This window comes from Gigantopelta aegis, chromosome 15 (assembly GCF_016097555.1).
Source record: "Gigantopelta aegis isolate Gae_Host chromosome 15, Gae_host_genome, whole genome shotgun sequence".
Taxonomy (NCBI): domain Eukaryota; kingdom Metazoa; phylum Mollusca; class Gastropoda; order Neomphalida; family Peltospiridae; genus Gigantopelta; species Gigantopelta aegis.
This window is the reverse complement of record NC_054713.1, coordinates 26,468,759-26,493,374: the sequence shown is the minus strand read 5'-3', so window position 1 is coordinate 26,493,374 and position 24,616 is coordinate 26,468,759. Positions and strand designations below refer to the sequence as shown.

The following is a 24,616-nucleotide window of genomic DNA, read 5'->3' as shown; positions in this document are numbered from 1 at the left end:
GTCCAATTGGGTGTTTTCATGACTATCAGGATCTTCTGTGTTCTGATATGATGTGACAACATAATTGAAAGTGTTGTTCCTACAGTGCAACCTGATTTAATGTACACCTCAGGAAGCATCAGTGTTATGCAAAGTTGTATACAAATGCAATGTATCATATTTAAAACAAATAATAAATAAAAATACTACTCTTGAAGATACATACTATGGGTTGGTTGTGTATGCTTAGTTGTATATGTAGTGTGTGCATGCATAGTCAGAGTCTCTCATTTCCAATAAATAATTACCTTAAAACTCATTTATTGCAGTGACCCTGTGTTTTGAAAGACTTTAATGGGCATATGATAAGAAGTTCACTAGAAAAAAGCATATTATATGTGGTATCTGAAATGAACACCACTGCATCCACAAATAGCATTAAATTAATGTGGTACACATCATGGTGGGGTAAACACCCAAGGTATGGACTATGCTTGGATGTCAAGTCACTGAATGCAATATTTTCAAACCCATCAGCCTAGTTGGTTTTTATATATGCATTGTTAAATCCACTGACAGCTACCAATATATCTGTTGATATTTTATTAATAATCTCCAGTGATTGGTGCTTACAGACATGTATCATATCTAGAGTTATCATAAGGGTTTTACATCTTTATTTTTTATTTGTCATAAAAAGAGCACATTTAATCCATCGAAAGAGTGCGAAAGTCATTTTTCTTTAATTATTTTCTGTTTTAAGTGAATATAATATTTATATCGTATGCATTACTACAATCTGTAATGTAACACATCATTTACATAGTAATATTGGAAAATATAGCTTTACAAGTGTGGTAATAGTGGAAGATAATACTAACACACTCCTAGGTAGATTAACAAATGTGTCAAAATTGCTCTTGTACTTGGTACATACTTCAAATAACCTTTACTATAGAAAACTCACTGAATATATGGACAAGATTTAATGAACTGACCTAAAGCTATCATTACCAAGCTTATATTTGTGTACAAATAAAGAAGAGAATGCAAAATGGCTACACAGAACCCACTTCTGTAGATTTTAATGTTTTTGCCAAACTCACAAAAACAATTTTAAAAACTCCCATATTTGCCTAAAACATAATTCACCAACCTAAAAAGTATGTTAAAATTACAGCAGAAATCAGGTTATTTAAATATAGTCATTCCAGAGCCAATTGCATTCAAATACACATTGTTAATGGAGATCTAAAAGCTTAACCTAATATCAGCTAACATATTTTTTTAACGAAAAATAAATTATTACTAATAGCTTATTCCATCTTGCCTAGACTTATTATCCTAAATAAGATTAGTGTTATATGACATGTCCATCACCTTGGATAAGTGAATATGTGAACCACAACATATGTCTGTGACTTTAATTTGAAACAATTAAGAACTATAGTGACCGTCATCAATGAACTCTCACCCGGAAGTGAACTTTGTAGACAGACCTATGTTGATTTTTTTTACCCGGTACTTCTCAGTTGATAATACTTCTTAAAATTAGTAGTCACATGACCCTCTCAACATAGAAATTGTATTGAACTGCATGGAGTAATTAATGGTCGTGTGGAAGCTTAAGTTACACGTTCTTTTAGTGAACCATCCATATCATCTTTGCTACCATATTACAAGTATACCATAAAAATATCACATAAAAGTATACGTTTACCATTTGTAGTGCTGTTGATTGCTGTATCAGCTTTTAATATAGTTCAAGTCATAATATAAGATATACTGGCTACGATCAGTTGTGAATTAACATGAATACATAATGGCTGTTAGGTCAGGTCAGGTCAGGTCAGGTCATAGGGTTTTACGCGCACATTCACAACAAGCTGTTGTAGCGCACGCCTATCATGGGTACAGGTGTCCCCCCTCGGCCGGCTCCTCCGTCTAGGACAGCAAAAAGGGTTGGGGTGGGAGATGGGATCGTCCCCGCTGGCAAGTGCAAGGGACAACCAGCAGCCCGTATATTGACTGCATTATAATGAGACTCGGCTATCGTAGTGGCTCAGTCCAAAACACAACAGCCAATCCAAACAAAGGTGGGTGGAACTAACAGGACATTTCAGCATAGTATAAGAACGACGAGAGGCCTCCAAAACGCTTCTGAAACGCCTTTAAACCACCCTTAAACTGCCCTTCAATGAATAACGGGTGCAGTTAATGAATGGATCAATCCATAACGAACATGGTAGAGTCCAATTTACAAGCAAATTACACCCGTTCAGATGCATGTAGACTTGTCCAGACTGCCATAACCACACCTGTCTGTGGTAAGGGCAGACCCAAACCTTGATTGAGATGTGCTCACACTGCACGTGCAGTCCGAGAACCTGAAATTGGAAATAGATCTACGTGGCAGGACAGTACAGTGTTGTAGAAAAAAGACGACGCACACACAGACACATTCTTTATTTACGTCTCACCTTGTGTATAGATAAAAATAAAAACAAGAGTCCAATTGTAATAATACACTAACGAAAGTACACAAGCCACTCTTATAGATTTATGAGAGACTTTAAAATTATTAAAAGACTTGCAAAAACATTAAAAAAAAGTATTGTGTATACAATAAGTAAAACTAAAACCACTAATATATGTATATGTCCATGTGTATATAAAATATCTGACGAGGTAATAAAATAATATCGCAACTTTTGGCTGTAATTTTAACAATATCTGGATGGCTTAAAAGTAATGACATTTTTGTTTATCTAAAATAAAATTATTAAAGTTTACTTCAGCAGCTACAGGATTTTAAAAAGATCTACTCTAAGATATCTGAGCTGGGAGAACACGTTATGTTTGTTGGGGTAGAGGTGGGGTTCGGCGGACAGGCGTAATAAAATAATTATAGATATAGTAACATAAAATGTAATACTGTGGGCCTAAAGTGTGTGTGTGTGCATCTGTTAGTGGGTGTGTGGGTGTGTGTGTGTGTGGGGGGGGGGGGGGGGGGGGCACAAGTTCTCTCCCTTTCCCCATCCGACTTTTCTTCTACACAGTAACATGTACAGAAAACGGTCTTTCATGTAGCAGTCATGGCGCACTGTTTGGAACTGGAAAAAGAATGCGAGTCAATTGATTTCGATTTATGCTAGGACCTATGTCCAATATACTCCAAATTTCGATTAAAGTTAGTATTTTGCAATAAAAGTAATACCAGGAGAGCATATTCCCTATCAGATACTACTGGGGAAAATGAATTAATAAATAATAATAAGTTTGGGGAAAATGGTATATTGCGACTAACAACATACACGATTGCGAACATACACTATATAACCATTTATTTTGACTCCAAAATTTAATAACATTTCCATCTCAGTTTTTTGTTGTATGACCGCATCCAGCTGTAGTACCGATCCGAACAGGTGGTTCTTAACCGATTCACTCCACCTGTCATTTACACTATAGATCCATGCCCCATAAAGTGTATGCACAATGTCACAAAATAAAATGGGCAACTTGCAGCCTGAATGTTTACCATTAAAAATACAATGGTTTTAATTCTTCCCCAATTACTAGAAGTTTATTTACGTCTCACCTTGTGTACAGATAAAAATAAAAACAAGAGTCCAATAGTAATAATACAGTAATACAGTAATGAAAGTGTACAAGCCACTCCTATAGATTTATGAGACTCTTTAAATTACAAAAAGACTAGCAAAAACATGAAGAAGAAAACGTATTGTGTATACAATAACTAACACTAAAAACACTAATATATGTGTATGTCCATGTGTATAAAAATCTTTGACGAGGTAATAAGATAACATCGCAACTTTTGGCTGTAATATTAATAATATCTGGGTGGCTTAAAAGTAATGACATGTTTTGTTTATCCAAAACATAATTATTAAAATTTACTACAGCAGCTGCAGGATTTTAAAAAGATCTATTCTAAGATATCTGAACTGGGAGAACACGTAATGTTTGTTTGGGGTAGGAGTGGGGGTCGGCGGACAGGCGTAATAAAATAATTATAGATATAGTAACATACAATGTAAAGTGTGTGTGTGTCTGTTAGTGGGTGGGTGGATGGTTATGTGTGTGTTGGGGGGGGGGGGGGGGGTCACTAGTTCCCTCCCTTTCCCCGTCCGACTTTTCTCCTTCTACGTAGTAACATTTACAGGAAACGGTCCTTAATGTAGCAGTTATGGTGCACTGGTTGGAACTGCAAAAAGAAACCGGGTCGATTTATTTCGATTTATGCTAGGACCTATGTCCAATATACTCCTAATTTCGAATAATGTTAGTATTTTGTAATAAAAGTGATACTAGGACAGCATATTCCCTATCAGATACTACTGGGGAAAATAAATAAATAATAATAATAACTTTGGGGAAAATGGCATATTGGCACTAACAACATACACCATTTTCAACATACTTTATAAGCATTTATTTTCACTCGAAAATTGAGAACATTTCCGTCTCCGTTTTTTGCTGTTTGACCGCATCTGGCTGTAGTACCGGTCCGAACAGGTGGTACATTAACCGATTCACTCTGGCTGTCATTTCCACTATGGTTTTAATTGATCCCCACTTACTACAAGTGAATATGTGAACCACAACATATGTCACAATTAAGAACTATAGTGGACCGTCATCAATGAACTCTCACCCGGAAGTGAACTTTGTAGACAGACCTATGTTGATTTTTTTTACCCGGTACTTCTCAGTTGATAATACTTCTTAAAATTAGTAGTCACATGACCCTCTCAACATAGAAATTGTATTGAACTGCATGGAGTAATTAATGGTCGTGTGGAAGCTTAAGTTACACGTTCTTTTAGTGAACCATCCATATCATCTTTGCTACCATATTACAAGTATACCATTAAAATATCACATAAAAGTATACGTTTACCATTTGTAGTGCTGTTGATTGCTGTATCAGCTTTTTAATATAGTTCAAGTCATAATATAATATATACTGGCTACGATCAGTTGTGAATTAACATGAATACATAATGGCTGTTAGGTCAGGTCAGGTCAGGTCAGGTCAGGTCATAGGGTTTTACGCGCACATTCACAACAAGTTGTTGTAGCGCACGCCTATCATGGGTACAGGTGTGCCCCTCGGCCGGCTCCTCTGTCTAGGACAGCAAAAAGGGTTGGGTGGGAGATGGTATACCCCCGCTGGCAAGTGCAAGGGACCACCAGCAGCCCGTATATTGACTGCATTATAATGAGACTCGGCAATCGTAGTGGCTCAGTCCAAAACACAACAGCCAATCCAAACAAAGGTGGGTGGAACTAACAGGACATTTCAGCATAGTATAAGAACGACGAGAGGCCTCCAAAACGCTTCTGAAACGCCTTTAAACCACCCTTGAACTGCCCTTCAATGAATAACGGGTGGAGTTAATGAATGGATCAATCCATAACGAACATGGTAGAGTCCAATTTACAAACAAATTACACCCGTTCAGACGAAAGTATACTTGTCCAGACTGTCATAAACACACCTGTCAGTGGTAAGGGCAGACCCAAACCTTGATTGAGATGTGCTCACACTGCACGTGCAGTCCGAGAACCTGAAATTGGAAATAGATCTACGTGGCAGGACAGTACAGTGTTGTAGAAGAAAGACGACGCACACACAGACACATTCTTTATTTACGTCTCACCTTGTGTATAGATAAAAATAAAAACAAGAGTCCAATTGTAATAATACACTAACGAAAGTACACAAGCCACTCTTATAGATTTATGAGAGACTTTAAAATTATTAAAAGACTTGCAAAAACATTTAAAAAAAGTATTGTGTATACAATAAGTAAAACTAAAACCACTAATATATGTATATGTCCATGTGTATATAAAATATCTGACGAGGTAATAAAATAATATCGCAACTTTTGGCTGTAATTTTAACAATATCTGGATGGCTTAAAAGTAATGACATTTTTGTTTATCTAAAACAAAATTATTAAAGTTTACTACAGCAGCTACAGGATTTTAAAAAGATCTACTCTAAGATATCTGAGCTGGGAGAACACGTTATGTTTCTTGTGGTAGAGGTGGGGTTCGGCGGACAGGCGTAATAAAATAATTATAGATATAGTAACATAAAATGTAATACTGTGGGCCTAAAGTGTGTGTATGTGTATCTGTTAGTGGGTGGGGGGGGGGGGGGGGGGGGGGGGGGGGGGGGGGGGGGTGGCACAAGTTCTCTCCCTTTCCCCATCCGACTTTTCTTCTACAAAGTAACATGTACAGAAAACGGTCTTTAATGTAGCACACATGGCGCACTGTTTGGAACTGGAAAAAGAATGCGAGACAATTGATTTCCATTTATGCTAGGACCTATGTCCAATATACTCCAAATTTCGATTGAAGTTAGTATTTTGCAATAAAAGTGATACCAGGAGAGCATATTCCCTATCAGATACTACTGGGGAAAATGAATAATAATAATGGGGAAAAAATGCACTAACAACATACACCATTTTCAACATTTAGGGAAAATTGAGAACATTTCCGTCTCCGTTTTTTGCTGTTTGACCGCATCTGGCGTACCGGTCCGAACAGGTGGTACATTAACCGATTCACTCTGGCTGTCATTTCCACTATGGTTTTAATTGATCCCCACTTACTACAAGTGAATATGTGAACCACAACATATGTCACAATTAAGAACTATAGTGGACCGTCATCAATGAACTCTCACCCGGAAGTGAACTTTGTAGACAGACCTATGTTGATTTTTTTTACCCGGTACTTCTCAGTTGATAATACTTCTTAAAATTAGTAGTCACATGACCCTCTCAACATAGAAATTGTATTGAACTGCATGGAGTAATTAATGGTCGTGTGGAAGTGTTACACGTTCTTTTAGTGAACCATCCATATCATCTTTGCTACCATATTACAAGTATACCATAAAAATATCACATAAAAGTATACGTTTACCATTTGTAGTGCTGTTGATTGCTGTATCAGCTTTTAATATAGTTCAAGTCATAATATAAAGATATACTGGCTACGATCAGTTGTGAATTAACATGAATACATAATGGCTGTTAGGTCAGGTCAGGTCAGGTCATAGGGTTTTACGCGCACATTCACAACAAGCTATTGTACCGCACGCCTATCATGGGTACAGGTGTCCCCCCTCGGCCGGCTCCTCCGTCTAGGACAGCAAAAAGGGTTGGGGTGGGAGATGGGATCGTCCCCGCTGGCAAGTGCAAGGGACAACCAGCAGCCCGTATATTGACTGCATTATAATGAGACTCGGCTATCGTAGTGGCTCAGTCCAAAACACAACAGCCAATCCAAACAAAGGTGGGTGGAACTAACAGGACATTTCAGCATAGTATAAGAACGACGAGAGGCCTCCAAAACGCTTCTGAAACGCCTTTAAACCACCCTTAAACTGCCCTTCAATGAATAACGGGTGCAGTTAATGAATGGATCAATCCATAACGAACATGGTAGAGTCCAATTTACAAGCAAATTACACCCGTTCAGATGCAAGTAGACTTGTCCAGACTGCCATAAACACACCTGTCAGTGGTAAGGGCAGACCCAAACCTTGATTGAGATGTGCTCACACTGCACGTGCAGTCCGAGAACCTGAAATTGGAAATAGATCTACGTGGCAGGACAGTACAGTGTTGTAGAAGAAAGACGACGCACACACAGACACATTCTTTATTTACGTCTCACCTTGTGTATAGATAAAAATAAAAACAAGAGTCCAATTGTAATAATACACTAACGAAAGTACACAAGCCACTCTTATAGATTTATGAGAGACTTTAAAATTATTAAAAGACTTGCAAAAACATTTAAAAAAAGTATTGTGTATACAATAAGTAAAACTAAAACCACTAATATATTTATATGTCCATGTGTATATAAAATATCTGACGAGGTAATAAAATAATATCGCAACTTTTGGTTGTAATTTTAACAATATCTGGATGGCTTAAAAGTAATGACATTTTTGTTTATCTAAAATAAAATTATTAAAGTTTACTTCAGCAGCTACAGGATTTTAAAAAGATCTACTCTAAGATATCTGAGCTGGGAGAACACGTTATGTTTGTTGGGGTAGAGGTGGGGTTCGGCGGACAGGCGTAATAAAATAATTATAGCAGCTGTTGTGCGGGCAGATCCAGCTCTCGGCTTTCAAGCTCTTGTCACTGACAAACTCTTAGCTAAAGAAAGAATCAGCCTGGAGATGGGAAGGATAGAGAATCCTAACAAGAATCCTGTTGCCGAATAGGCTGTCGAAGAGTTAGAAGAAGAACTCTTACGAGACAATTCTCTCAACAGTTACATTTCTGCTATGATTTTTGCTGTTGTTATGGCAAGGCTGAATTCTCGAATCCGCTCACGTGGTTTGTCTGCAAGAGAGATGTGGACACAGAGATCAGTTCACGCACGAATAAATTCCAGTTGATGACCAACAGTTTATCAATGAGCAGCAAGTGATTCATTTTAATAATCACGAACATAGTGAAAGGTCTAAGACTCCGTCCAATATCTTTCATCACTCTCCCAAGATCTGAGTGGGTGACATAGTGTACCTTTCTAGTGAACGTCAGAAGACTCACAGCAGACCTTGGTACTTGGTAACTCACATAGATGGAACATGGGTTAATGTGGCCAAGTTCATTGGCAGTCAGTTACGTAGTACCACTTACAGAGTACGAGACAGCGAGTGTTTTAAGGTTTCTAGCTCTGTTATTTCCAAAAAAAAATCATGTTTGTACACCTAGTGACCAATTATTGGAGGATGACGAAGCTGAGGGTGTTGACCAACCAACCCCTTTGCCATCTATTCCCGGACCGTCCTCAGCCACTGATTTCCAAACAGACAACATTCCACCCCATACTATAGTTCCAGACATTGCACCAACTGATACTCATGACTTATGTAATAAGTCTCCAGACCCTACCCCTTCTAACAATGTTGAGGTATCTCATCGGCCTGCTCATCATCGTACTAAACCCAAATACCTAGATGGCTATGAAACAGTTTTGACTTTTGACGCAAGGCAGAATAATTCTGTGGTTCGGAGGTAGTCAACCCGATGATGGTTCCACTGTGTCAAATTATGTTACATGTGTACAACTTAATACCTTTTAAATTTTAGTACAGTTACATCATATTCATGTGGTTTGTTTATACAACGTTTACCAGTTGTTTTGCTGACATACGTTTTTGTATCTATGTTACTTAAAGTTGACTGGATCTTAATCCGAAATATTGTAGTCACAATAATTTGTCAGCTATTCATCATTCTTTTTATCGATTGATGAAGTCAAATTTGTTCAGTATTTTCTGTATAGCCTTCCAGTTTATATGTTTATTTTCAAAATGCTGTTTAACATGAATGAGAGGACATTGATGATGAAAAGAAAGAAAAGACAGTCACGCCAATGGGTTCTGTTGAAGCAATTGGATCGTTAGTTTGAGTTCGGTTTTTAGTATTGACCTTTGTGGTACTAAAATCACTTCCGGTTACTTTTCCGCTAAAGGATGTTTTGTGTCATTTTGGTTCAGTATTTGTGTAAAACTTAACTAACTGGCGCATAACATATGTCACAATTAGGAACTATAGTGGACCGTCATGAATGAACTCTCACCCAGACGTGAACTGTATAGTGAGACTTATGTTGATTTTTTTTAATGCAGTAGTTGTCAGTTGAGAGCACTCCCTAAAATTAGTAGTCACATGACCCTCTCGACAGTGTTGTATTTTTTTACAGAATATATTCTAACGTAGAAATTGTATTGAACTGCATGGAGTAATTAATGGTGGCGTGGAACCTTAAGTTCCATGTTCTTTTAGTGAACCATCCATATCATATTTGGTATCATATTACATGTATATAATTAAAATATCACACAAAATAATAAGTTTATTATTCGTGGTGTTGTTACTTGCTGCAGCAGCTTTTAATATAGTTCCATTTAGGAAATAGTTCCTCATTAAAATAGCAATACAAATTATGAAATTCCTTATTAAATATTTTGGATTACAATGCCATGTAGTTTTACATTTGTAGAATTTAAATTTAAATGGTTTGTTTTTACTACTGTAGCAGTGATAATGCATGGTTAGTTTATCACAACCTCTTTATCAGTGACATAAAAGCTATCTAGAAAGGCATACTAAATTTAGTTGTAATCAAAATTCTATATTCATGGTACATGTTTAAAGCGTAAATGTCATTATATAGGAGTGTGTGTATGTATGTATGTATATATATATATATATATATATATATATATATATATATCTATGTGTGTGTGTGTGTGTGTGTGTGTGTGTGTGTGCCCTAAAATCATTAAACTGCTGTTTAAACTTCGTACATGAAATGTTAAATTTCAAAACAAACCACCTATACAGGCCCTGCAGGTTATAGAGGCTGCTTGAACAATAGACCTCTTTCACATTCCCATTGCGCATGTGCGCGAAGAGTAACATCCCTTGCCGAATTGGACGGTATCGAGGGTACAATACAAATTGGGGGGCATGATTGATGAGCGTCGTGAGTAGTTTCGTAGGAGCTGTGAATCTCTAGCGACTAACGTATATATTTCGTATAAGATGGTAAAATGGCTGCAAAAAACGGTCTACTAAAGTTTACATAGGTGAATGGTTTTAATCTAATAAAAATTAGCTCCACTATTACATGTGGATCTAACAGCAGCCATTTGGACTCATGTCCACCAATCAAAACCTTACTTGCAGAATCATGCCAGTGATTTGAAAATAATTTGAAAATATTCCGAATTATCCTGAGGGTATACGATATGTTTCATGCGTCCTCGAGTTACCCTGCAACTGGCACATGCGCAGTGGAATGTGACAGAGGTCTATTGTAAAAGAAGGCTGCTTGAAAAAGTTCGTAACATAATAAATAAATAAAGAAGCAAATGAATAAATAAAAACTAATAAAAATAAACTATAAATAAATTAATTTTAAAAATATTAATTAATAGAAAAAATATAATACTGCCCATTTGAGAAACAAACGGCGTACCTTCCACGCTTGAGTCACAGACGCTAACGACTGAGATATTTAACAGATATCAACAAACCCTGTCATTTAAACCATATACTAGTATATGCGCGACGAAGTGGGTCAATCTTCAATATATCTGGCGTGTTCGAAACACTAGTGCTATGAGCACGTTAAACTAGTTATCTATCTATCTTTGAACATATCTTTACTTTGTCTTATACGATATTTATAGACCCATCCCTAATACACATCACGTTCAGTGCATGAACACATTTACTATTTATTTAAATAAATATCTGGAAGCCTCCCTTTTCTGACTATATTATCGCTTTAATACTCGACTCTTGGACTAAGCTGGCCGATTAAAAGCGTGGGCCGAGGATTCCTCTTTATACCCATTTAAATCATTTCGTATTTCTCTCACACGCTTAGCGTCTTTGAGAATGTAACTTTTGGAAGTTTCGCAGATTATAGTGAACATGATACCTCGACATGCCGGATGTAAGCAGTTAACCATTTAACATTGAGCGTACGAAAATTAAACACACTGTCACAGATGGACGAGAGATTGACAGTCAGTAAGACATATTGTCCAAGAAACAAGTCAAACAACAAAACATTTTAACAAATATATGTACAAAACATGAATATACAAAATGATGATATCACCCCAACACAACACTACCCTTACCTTAAATTACCCGACCCCCCCCCCCCCCCCCCCCCCCCATGATTTGCCAGTTTGAGCCAACTAGCTTCTAGTCAATGTCCGAACCTTAGTAAAATAATCATTTTAAACCAGTTCAATTTGTATCAGTGTTAACTCATCTAAAATTCACTGTCATCGCAAATACTCGGTCAATACCTTGATGACGACCAGACACTAGCACATCTTGGTTGGCTGTTGATATCTCTTGCAGACATCCTAATAACAGTCCGCCACCACGCTAGTCTGTATAGACATCTCTTGCAGATGGTTCTTCTACAGATCTGTTGGTTACATCTGTCTCATCTCTCAAACCCATTTATAGCTCACATAGCTTACATAGCTCTCGTAGCTCACACACTTCTCATGGTTCTGACTCGCATAGGCTGAAGCAAAAATGGCTACAAATAGGCTCACTTAATATAATTATGACAATAAACTACCACCTCATTATCAGGCCCGTCTATGACACTTATAAAAACTATCATAACACAATAAATCAAATTAACCGTAACCCCTTATGTTTGTACTATATTTACTCCTGGCGCACAACAACACAAATTACGCTTAACCCTCTAATACGGTCAGTTACACTACCGCAAACATACACCATACACAGACCCAATTATTCTATAACAAAGTAATACTACCTAAGTTATAGCACCTGATATTATGAAAATATACAACACCACTTATATGTATATCTAAATACAAACAAATAAACAACCCTATTAATAATCACCACAAACAAATTACAAATAACTAATTTACCCTGTATTTGAGTCTTGGGGACAAATATAGTCAAACTATCTGTTCAAAAGACTAAACCACATGCATCATAAGAGCCGTTTTCCTAGCTAACTTGCCTGTTGGAAAACGTCTTGGCAAATGAACTGATGAACAGACAGGTGACATTTACCTTTTCCACAGCCTGTATGCTTTTTACCTGCAGCTTACTTTCCCACTGAAGAAACTCAAAATACTGCTCATAAAAGGTTATGACACGACGTTTTTACAATTTACCCAGTATGCTCATACTCTACTAGATATAACAAAATATTGGGGACATTTATGGTATAAACCCCCTCTAACATCATAAAATACATAAAACTAATATTTTCAGTGACATACACTACCTGACGTCGGGCAGAGTTCTTAGAAGTGGTAGGTTTTGTTTAACGACACCACTAGAGCACATTGATTTATTAATCATCGGCTATTGGATGTCAAACATAATTTTGACAGTTTTAGAGAGGAAACCCGTTACACTTTCCTATTAGTAGCAAGGGATCTTTTATATACACCCATGCCGCAGACGGGATAGCACGGTCCCTCTAAATAGGTCATGGTCACGGGGCGGGCGTTGTCCCTCTAACTAAGTCAGGGCCATGGGCGGACGTTGACCCCCTGCTCAAATCGGTCACGCACCTGCACACCAAAGTCAGACTCACACCAAGGTCGCGAACCTGTCCCAAGTATGTCATGGTCAGGTCAGGCTATGACTCATACCAAGGTCACGGTCACGGCAAAGTAGGACATGCCCCCATATAGGCCTTGCTACTACTCAAATAGTCTGTTTCATCAGTTTTGGTAAACCCTACCCATGAAGTGTTTTCTTGAAATCAAACTTGGTGGAATCCTCGTTCATGGACATGGTGTTTATCGCAATGTCAACTGGTATCAGTGCAGTCTGCATGTGCATGTGTCTTCAGCTGGTGGCCATTTCTTTGCAAAGACACTCTTCTTGTAAACAATGTCTCACTGAATATTGCTTAACAATGCGCAGGGCCCCTAAAAACCTGGTGACTACCATTTCATTCCTAAAACAATCTTTCCTGTGTACCCAGGATGGGGACGACTAAAACTGTTCAACTGTCTTCATTATTATGCAGTACAGTATACTTAGTGTTTTTCATGACCTTAGAAAGAGCTCACGGTGTTGTATCCAGTTATAGGCAGGTTACAGAAATCATATCACAGTGCTGCATACTTTTTAGCTGGCCATACACAGCATGTGCTGGTTTATACCAGATATTACTGGAAATCTTCTTTCATTGCATGTGAGGAGATATACAAGTACATGTATTGTCTTTACTCTAACTATACTCGTACTTCGATAATACAGAAGCAATACGAAAACACCACTGTGTGGACTGCTTATTACAATGTATTGTGTTCACTTTCCTCAAATACATTTTGCATGTAGCACAATTCTGGTGTCAGCCTAATTCGTGTTTGAATATATTGACTTCACAAACTGCCATCTTTTGTAATGTTTACTTGTCCTGTTCAACACTGAGACACATCTTCGTGCCGTTTAGACTAATACCGAGACATTTGACCATGTAGTTTGTATAGATATATGCTGGCTTTGCCTAATATTATAATTGGAGTGAACGAAATATTATTATATCTCCTCATATATGTAAACAACATATGCCAGTCTTAACTGGTTTACATCAGCGCATGCTATATATGATAAGGAATAAGCAATACAGTATCATTATTTGTCTGTAACACCGAACATTTTTAATTTAATTATGAAGAAAGTCAACCAGTTGCAGTTGATTACAAACTTGGGAACACAGGGGATATTGTTTTAGGAAGAAAAGTTGGCAGCCACCAAATGTTGGGTCCCTGTATGAAAATACATATTGTGCTTCGCTGAACAATCATCAATATTATATTTTGCCAGTAAGAACGATATGCTTTCAAATAGTAATGCCATGGTAAAGTTGCATTTTCAGTTTTCAAATTTAGTTCACTGACAAATCATGTCCACTTTCTGAGACAAACATAGTGTTCAGTTCATTTTTAAAATGGCTTACTTGTATATTGACAAACCATATGCAAAAACGTGTTATGGTTTTGTAGGGATAGCATCTCGTCCGTTACATGTTTTTGTCCCATCAGTTATACTAGAAAATTAAGCAGTATTAAAAGTTAAAGAGATATTTCTCTGAAAACTTATCTTAATGCAAAATTGCAATATGTAGCTAGTGCTGTAAACAAAAATCATATCTTTCAAGCTGAGATACCAATTAAAACTTCAGTTCACTCTGTCAAACGACGTGTTCCGTAAACGTCCGATATGTCTTCTTGTCAAGACGAATCAAGTTAAGTTTTTTCAGGTTTTTAGAAAGATAAATACTTCCTATTTAATATGTGATAGACCTCACCATTATTTGGTGTGTTTGTTTGTTTTTGTTTTTTAATTTTCTCCTATCATTTGGGAACTACTGATCAAATAAATCACGATGGAATTCACCAAATAAGCTACCCAACATTAAGACAGCTTTAACATACGTATCAGTGATGCCTCTACCGGCTGACGATATCGTGTTTGGACATGCTGATAAGTTTGGCTCTGAAAAGAAAAACGTTTTACCCGTGCTAATGAACAACCTGATATAAAAGTGACTGCCCATTTCGTATGCTTCAACGTGATCATGCTTTGACAATGAATAACTATGAACCAGATGATTATGTTGTGTGAATATGATCGAGAGATGAAGCCGCCAGTGTACCAGATGATAACTAGTATGTGGATATGAACACGGTATTATGCATAGCACTGTGTACTCAAATTTATATATTACCCTCAGTGGTTTTCGTGTTATGCATTTATTAACAATTCATTCATTCATTCATTATTAATTCATTCATAGTTTAGGATTGAAGTTGTGATAACTTGTGAGTGCTAATAGCTCTATAATGACAATAATGCTTACTCAATCACGAATCAATTGATCAATAGTATAACATATATACTTCATCTTGATTTATCATTTTAGATGAACAGTTACAATTTTAGGTTAAATTTTGTTTTAGTATTATCCAAAACATGTCTATTAAACTTATCAACCATTAAAATTTAATATTTAACGTAAAAGGTGTCTTTCCAACACAAATTATTAGATTTTCATGCCAAAAATACCCCTATTTTCGTCGGTCATTTTAACTGTGACAACCAATTATCTGACAGTATAGCAAACCGTTTTGATGAACTTATTGACTCCATAAACATCAGTGTTGACACCAAGATTACCGTTCTAGGTGTTGTAGTTTTATAGATATGCAATTTTATTGATGGATTTTGTTGTATTTTGGAAAATGGCCGCCATCGTGTTCGCACCAACTTTAAAAAATATTAATCTTATATTTTCATGAACTCTGCACCCCAGAGATTAATTTCCACCATGGTGACAAATGCTATACTTTCCGGCCCCGGTACATTTCACTTTTTGGGGCCTCTGCTGCAGGACTAATCCCGTTAACACAACACAAACAATACCTACACCGTGTAACAAAGAAAAACGCCAATGGTGTAGCCAGCATGAGGCAAACGAGGCGGTTGCCTCGTCTGGAATTTCCCCAGATTTATTTTATTTTTCCCATGGCACTGATATTTATTTTACAGGTCTGGGTTTTCCTCGGCATTTTTTCCTCTCTGGCTACGTCCCAAGGCCCCGTTCCACGAAGCGATCTTAGCACTAAGATTGCCTTAGTGCATAAGGTAGCTATGCACTTAAGGTGATCTTAGGGCTAAGATCGCTTTGTGGAACGGGGCCCAGAACGCTAAAATCGCTTCGTAAAACGGGGCCCTGGTCTTTAATATTTCAGTCAAATTGTGTGTTGTTGTAGTTTTTTTAATGATAAATTTTCCACACAAACAAATTCCTTTCTGTCCACCAATTTTATTATTATTTGCATAGTTTTCATATCAAAAGTCTATATTGACCATATTACATTTTTAGCTTGCATATCAAATTTTAAGTAAATCTAATGACAAAACAGTCAACAGGCACGTGTGCAGGAAAATTATGCAAAGGGAGGGTCTAGACTGTGGCGAGCGAAGTTTCGGGGGGGGGGGGGGGGAGCATCAGGTTATAATTCCCCTCTGTCACACCGGAAATACTTAATAGTATGTAACATCTCGCGAAATGCGATTTTAAGCTACGCCCTTTTTTGTAAGCCACGCCTCATATCACAAAGGAGTCTAATGTTTTCGCGGGAAATAAACATAAATATGAACGAGTAGGCCCATTTCCCTTGCTACTATATTAGTAAATTATGCCAAATATAGATCTGTGTTATTGTAACGAGCATTTAATAAAATATTAATTAATACAAATCAGTTTTATAACTGAGCGTTTTTCAATGTATTTTTTTTTTCTAATCTGTACTTCCGATGTTTTGATGTACCTACGTAGTCCGATACACCTGCCGTCAACTCAGCAACTGAGTTTATAACAGAAGTATCGGACTACAAACAACGCTGCATAGTTAATCGTTTGTAAACTTGACACAATATTAATAATACGTGCATAATATAATATATCGCATAGTTTTTTTGTTTTTTTTTGTTTTTGGGTTTGTTAACGCCTATATCAGATATGTAAACATGAAATATATATATATATATATATATATATATATATATATATATATATATATATATATATATATACAGTATATTTCAAAACGAATATATAATCGTGGGTTAATTCATTATCTACCACCTACAGGTAAGATGAGGGTATTGGGTTAAATGATCTAACAATGTCATACGTGCTATTAGGCTAATGTCAGGGCTTTAGATTGCACCAAAGCTGAACATGTACTATATATGCTGGGGGTAGTTTTTGCAAAAATAATAAACTTCAGATTTCAATTTTATCAGGGTAGATTTTCCATTTTATATGTAATGTTAATTTCAGCTAACAAATGCCTTCTTATGCACACACTGAAAATTAAATATGAATATGATGGATTAATCCATTATCTAAATGATTAGGGTATATTTACAATTTATTATTTGTAATTTTCATTTTCTATTTTTGTAAAAGTGGGGCGGAATGTAACCCAGTGGATTAAGCATTCGCTTGATGTGAGGACGGTCTGGGATCAATTCCCATCGGTGGACCCATTGGGCTATTTCTCGTTCCAGCCAGTGCTCCACAACTGGTGTAACAAAGGCTGTGGTATGTACTATCCTGTCTGTGGGATGGTGCATATAAAAGATCCCTTCCTGCCAATTGAAAAGAGTAGCCCATGTGGCGACATCGGGTTTCCTTTCTCTATATCTGTGTGGTCCGTAACCATATGTCTGACGCCATATAGCCAGAAAAAAACATTTGTTGAATGCATCATTAAATAAAACATTTCCTTCCTTCCTTTATCATAAAGAATTTAAGTTTGTTTTATTTAACGACGCCACTAGAGCACATTGATTTTTTATCTTATCATCGGCTATTGGACGTCAAATATATGGTCATTCTGAGTTTTTTTTAGAGGAATCCCGCTGTCGCCACATAGGCTACTCTTTTACGACAGGCGACAAGGGATCTTTTATTTGCACTTACCACAGGCAGGATAGCACAAACCATGGCCTTTGTTGAACCAGTTATGGATCACTGGTCGGTGTAAGTGGTTTACACCTACCCATTGAGACTCACTCAGGGTTTGCAGTCAGTACCTGAATTAAAAATCCCATGCCTCAACTGAGCCCTAGTACTTTATTGATATATATATTGTTATTCAAATTGCTCTTCAATTATACCTATAATTCTGACATACTATTTAGAAAACAAAGCTAGTAACTAAACCAAAAGTTCGTCATTTATGTCAAAAATGCCATAACATGACATCATTCGAAGTAACCAACCAAACAACGATATTATCTCCATTTCGCTACCAAGTTCCAGCCAAGTTTTATTTTTTTATTTTTTTTATCCCACTGCCCTCTTTCCTTTCTCTACTTTTTGAATTCATCTCATTTCTTCCCAATCTGGCAAGTCTTCCGATCTTTCAACTTCTTTCACTGTCCACATCCACATCCCAGTCCTCGTCTCTCCAACCGCGACAGGTGCTTGTCTGTGCCACACACCTGCCATTCCCCATCAGCTTTTAGCTGTGGGCCTAGTCTGACAACTTCGGGGAGTGTTCAGTAGTTACTTCTGGCATTATTAAGAGGCACTTAATTGTAACCACCTACTATGCACCCCTACTAGTTACCGGCGGTTGTTAGTGCCGTAGGTCAGACCAGCTTTATTAGCGGTAGAGGACGAGGATGCCAGGTGGGTGCAGGGAAATGCACAGAGACTGCACCCGTGGAGGAAGTTCTAAATTTAACTACAAAAATTATAGCAGACAAATTGTCCAAGAAAAATTTTTGGTTGTGGACGAATCGTCTCAAGTTCAATAGTGGACGAATCGTCTGCATCCCCCACTCACCCACCATAAACACTGCATGGACAGTAATAGATATACCTTGTTGAGCAATGACCGGTTTGCCTAGCAACAATTTAGCACACTTTAAACTAACGTACGGTTATTTCAACTCCTGGTCGAGAGACAACTTTATCCACAGATAGGCATACAACAATATATCATGTATATATGCACTTTCCCAAAGGCAGGACAGTACGTAACACAATTTAACTACCACATCTCAGCCTAAGCAGTGGGATGGGGTGATACCCATTTAAAATACAAGCTGGAACGTTCTTTAAAAAGCTGATAGCTCTATACTATACTATACTATACTATACTATATTTTCAACATTTTAGATAAAATTCGGTCTACTTTGTGAAATGGTTTCACACACACACACACACACACACAAACACACACACACACGCACGCACGAGAACTGAAATCAAAGAAAAAGCTGAAAAATCAAATCCCTGTGTATCAGTGATGTGGCACTAACTGGACCTGGAAAGACTCTGCCGTACCCACCTCCCACGATTCCTTTGAGAGTAATCTATTCATCAACCAATCGCACCTAGGCCAAACACTGCTAGTGAGCTCTATAAGCTTCCTTCCAATGATAATTTTTGTTAACAGTGAGCCAATTATACAAGTGAACTTTTTTACATTTAAGAGTTTGTAAGAGAGTGCTATTTTTTTCATATTGTGCTGTTATGGCTGAACAATTTTTAAAAAGACGTTTTGTTTGTTTTAACATGGTTTATTCAAACACACTTCCTATAGCAAAATGTTACATGTACAAATAATATACACAAATATGTGCAAAAAAAAAAGAAAAAGAAAAGATAGAAAAAATTAAATTCTCTACAAACTTGAATATCTCTTAATTATTACAGTTTGTCTACACCAATTCCTCCAGTCAGTATACACGAACGTTTTTATTATTGTATTTACATATTTATATACACATACCAGAGTTCATGGTTTCCTATGTACATGTAATTTACATGTCAAAAGTGATAAATATTATCTGTTTATTATGTACAGTACATGGATGCCCGGCCTACAAAATATGTTACAAGATAGAGTATGCCGTATATTATATTAACAACATAACTCGCAGACTTGTACAGTCACCTGATTTTATGACTGTAAGTCCCATCAGTTACTGTAAGAAAACACCAACATAAAGACTTGGATGATACATTATTGTGCACAGTACTACAAGATGATCAATGGGTAGAACACAACCTGAAGGAATATCTCTTACAATAAACTGAACAGAACGTTAATTTTAAAAATATTTATGTAATGAATACATGGCCACCAATTCCCTCCCCAACCCCCTAGTAATACTGATGAAGAAGGAGACTACTGTTAATAAGAAAATGTAGCAGGTTTTCTCTGTAGAATGTCAGTAAGATCAAATGTCTGACATCCAATAGCATTATTGACTGTTCCAGTGGTGGTGTTTTAAAAACAAAATTCAGAAAGTGAAAAACCGCTTATAGAAGAGATCTAAAACTATAGTAAAAGGTATTAAGGTTCCAATTAATATACTAAGCCTGTATGATGCCACATTAAACGTTGTCTACTGCCAACTAAGATGACTAGCTAACATATACTTTTGTGGCACTATTTTCAAAATACAACTTAAATGATTTATTTTGTTTTCATACTGTATCAACCATACGAAGAACACATGTGAACATGCATTTGATGAAATATCCGAATGTCTGGAGACTGATGAGCAACATGCATCCACTTTCCTACTATTAACAGTAAACAGAAATCTATCATGTAGCTTCTTCAATATATCTTAAATAATAACATATTAATCAAATACTCAAGGTATCTGCAATGAAATCATGTGACCAAAAAAAAGAGAAGAAATTTGGGCTGTAAAGAAATGTAACTCATAAGTTCAATGTTTTAAAATAAACTCATACAAATTTTATTTAACATTAATCTACTTAAAGATGTAATTTATATTAAGATTAATATTAATTTACAGGGCTTTTACACTCCCATGGCTAGTGATATACACTTTTGGGCTTGTAAATAACTACTATTGCCATGCCCGACGGCTAGTGAATTTTTGTGCGTGTGTAATGTTGTAGTTAAGTCTATTTTGTAAATATTAATATCCTGACCCCAACCCCAAAGTTAGTGGTTTTAAGCTAAATATCTCCATCTTTAGGTGACATATCTGATTATTGCTATTATTTAGTAAAATTGTATTAACTTAAAGTAAAGTAGGGCTAGTGAATTTTTAATCATGGCTAGTAACTTTTTTAAATCACTGATCCCATGGCTAGTGGATTTAAAAAAAATTCTAGGAGCCCTGTAATTTATGACTATCCAAACACTGATGGTATCAAATTCAATTATACAAGAATTTTGTCCTTTATTATTATGAAACTGTTCCAATGTAACCATAATTAAAGTTTCTTTTGTTTAAAACCACCACTAGAGCACATTGATTTTTTATTAATCATTGGCTATTAGATATCAAATATATGGTCATTTTGACAGTCAAAGAGAAAATCCGCTACATTTTTCCATTAGTAGCAAGGGATATTTTATATGCACAATCCCAGACTGGATAGTACATACCACAGCCTTTGATATACCAGTCGTGTTGTAAACATAATTACTGCTGTGCATTATTTTAGCAATAGGTTAGTTGATCAGTTAGTATTTTATTTTTGAAATATTATATTGAAAAGTAAAAAGAAAGAAAAAGAAACAATCAAGGTTGAAACAAGAAGTAAAAACTATTTTTATAAATTAATAAAGCCATGTCTGGTCGGATGAGTTGTTTGAACAATTGACTTGTCACCAACACAAAAAACCAGGCATGTGGACATTCCTCAATGCAGAACTATATGTCAAATTCAATTTTGCTACACAGAACTTGAAAGTAACAGCGTGTCATAACTTAAAAAAAATAGGAACAAAACATTTATTTAGGAAAAAAACTTTGAATAATAAAAATGTGAAAATAACAGCATTTATGACACTCTAATAAACGTTTAACTTTTATTTATGGAAGTATGTTCAACTTATGCAACACTGTTGCATGTATAAATTGCACGGTTTAGAAGACAGTTATGTTTCTGATGTGCACATACAAATTAAAATTGCCAGTACCTTGATGTATCACCTGCATATCATATCAAATCTACTTTCATGTACTGTAATCAAGCGAATGTCATCAGTTTTCAAAGACAAGATTACAAGTACTTTTCATGGAGTAGCCTAATACCTGAGAGGCACAAGACCATGTGTACATTAAAATGTCTGTGTTACATGTTACAAGTTGACCTTTTTTGCTGTGCAGTTGGTAGAGGTAAATCGTAAGAGAATAATGACTCAAGTTCAGGTTGCACGATGTGACTAAAGCAATAAATTTAGGCACAGATATGAAACCATGGTAACATATGCAACTTAAAATCGCTATTTCGAGCCCTGCTACATATATATACATGTATGTATGTATGTATGTATATATATATATATATATGTATATATATATATATATATATATATATATATATATATATATATATATATATATATATATATATATATATATATATATATACAAACCCAAAACCTTGTACTTTGTCACTGTGCGATTCAAGATTTTAAGAGGATGCAGAATACAAATAATTTTGTAATACATATTTATTTAAATGATTTCAGATGTATATAAAGATGGCATTTTAAAAAAAGCTCCTTAGACAGGTCAGTTTATACGACAGATGATTAAGGAGCATAAAAAGATGGCTCTCTTAAGACTGGTATGCATGACTGAAACAGACGCCTATTTAATTTTCAATTTTGTCACTAGTAGATAATTAATTTATTTGTAAAGATCACCAAATATTAAATTTAATAGAAATTCAATAATATTTCTGTTAGTTTGTTAAGACTGCCCCAAAGAATTATAGTTAGTACCATGTTTTAGAATTATTCGATTAAAATTCTATAAGATAACACTTCAAATTTAAACAGTTAAATTTCTATTTAAAATTTAAGAATAACAAATTTCATAAATATCTCTCATTCACCCCTAAAAATACTTATACTAAGGTTCAGAAGTATCCAATCAAAACTCAAAGAGAAGATAGACTTTTACTTTTTCAATGTTAAATTTCCATTTAAAATTTTAAAACTTGATAAAAAAAATTAAAAAACAATTCCTAAATGTATTTCTATTAGTTTGCACTGATATATAACAGTAATGACAGGTTTTAAAAACAAAAATATCCTACAACTGATGTACAGTTTATTTTTATTCTAGAAATGATGTGAAAATGTTAAATATGTACTAAGTGTGAAAAATACAATATGAGCCAAGATTAGCAAGGACAAAGGGATTCATAACCATAATACCAGTTCTTAGACTTACATAATATTCTACCAAAAATAACCGTTTGACATTATTCCAATTTGTGGCAGTAAGATAAACACTGGAGTGATCCATTGCTAAAACACAAGTATGTAATAGGTCGAGTCTGACATCGGGTAAGACAACTCTGGAAGAAAGGCGAACTGCTCCTCACACAAAGGGTTCTGCCATGAAGGCTCAACACATGACTCTCCAACAGAACCCAGCACACACTTTAACTGGACACCACCACCGTACCAGAGTCCTCCTTGCCCTTGTATTTCGCCTTCCCATGTGTAAATGGTATATATCTGTATTTAATCATGTGCTGAAAATAAAAATGTAAACTATCAACAGTCAAATTCATTTTCAGTTTACATATTTTCATATACAACACCAAAAATGCCAGCAATATTGGGGATGGGGGGGGGGGGGGGAGAGAGAGGAAGAGTTATTAATTCTTTTTTCAATTGGGATGGGATAACACATAGGGTAAGGACCTCACCATTAGAGTTGGAGTGCTTGCCCCCACCCCACCCCCCAAATCACCACCATCTCCCTTGTTGAGGTCAGGTCAGGTAATAGGTTTTAACAAGCACATTCAGAACAAGCTGTTGTAGCACCCGCCTGTCATGGGTGCAGGTGTCGACTTTCACAGTCTCTTCCTTCCATGAGTTACTGTTTATATTCTTCTACTGAAATCTGATGACAATATTCAAAGCACTGAAATCTAATGAACCTAGTAAGTATTATAATAATTAAATATTTGCACACATAACAAAAAAGAAGATTGAATAAAAATTTATGTGCTGACAAACCATTTTCTGTCAAGAAAGCCTACATTTAATGCAATACATTTTAGCATAGAAAATGGTACACGTCAGAGGACTGACAAAGGGCACCAATTATGTGCACAGGCACTGTACTATTCCAAACTCAAGTCTACTTTCAAAGTCTGGTCTCAAGTCTGTAATCAAATCTTGAGACTTCAATGTTATGGCAACAAATCCAAATTACATGCATGTGACAACATTAAACAGCCTGGGCCCCATTCCACTAAATAATCGTAACTAAGGTTAATTGTAATGAATTACGGTGAGTTTTATGGCTGGCAACTGTAAGCATTACAATCGTTCCAAAAAGCAACTTTGCTCTAGTCATTAAAATATTAAAATCTTCTGTGCAAAGAAATTTAAAAATATGTTTGGAACAGCTTGGATGTATTTGTTGGTGTTGGACATCTACAATGTAACTTTGCCAGTTTATTAATGAA

General features: G+C 36.0%; 1 protein-coding gene across 1 annotated transcript in view; it reads right to left on the bottom strand.

Annotated features, from left to right (window-relative positions):
- Positions 1-19,691: 19,691 nt before the first annotated feature.
- LOC121389656 (protein RER1-like) overlaps positions 19,692-24,616 on the bottom strand; it is a 49,830-nt gene continuing 44,905 nt past the window's right edge. The window contains exon 7 of the mRNA XM_041521304.1: positions 19,692-23,671. Coding sequence (XP_041377238.1) covers positions 23,579-23,671 — 93 coding nt within the window. The 3' untranslated portion in view covers positions 19,692-23,578. The remainder of the gene's footprint in view (positions 23,672-24,616) is intronic.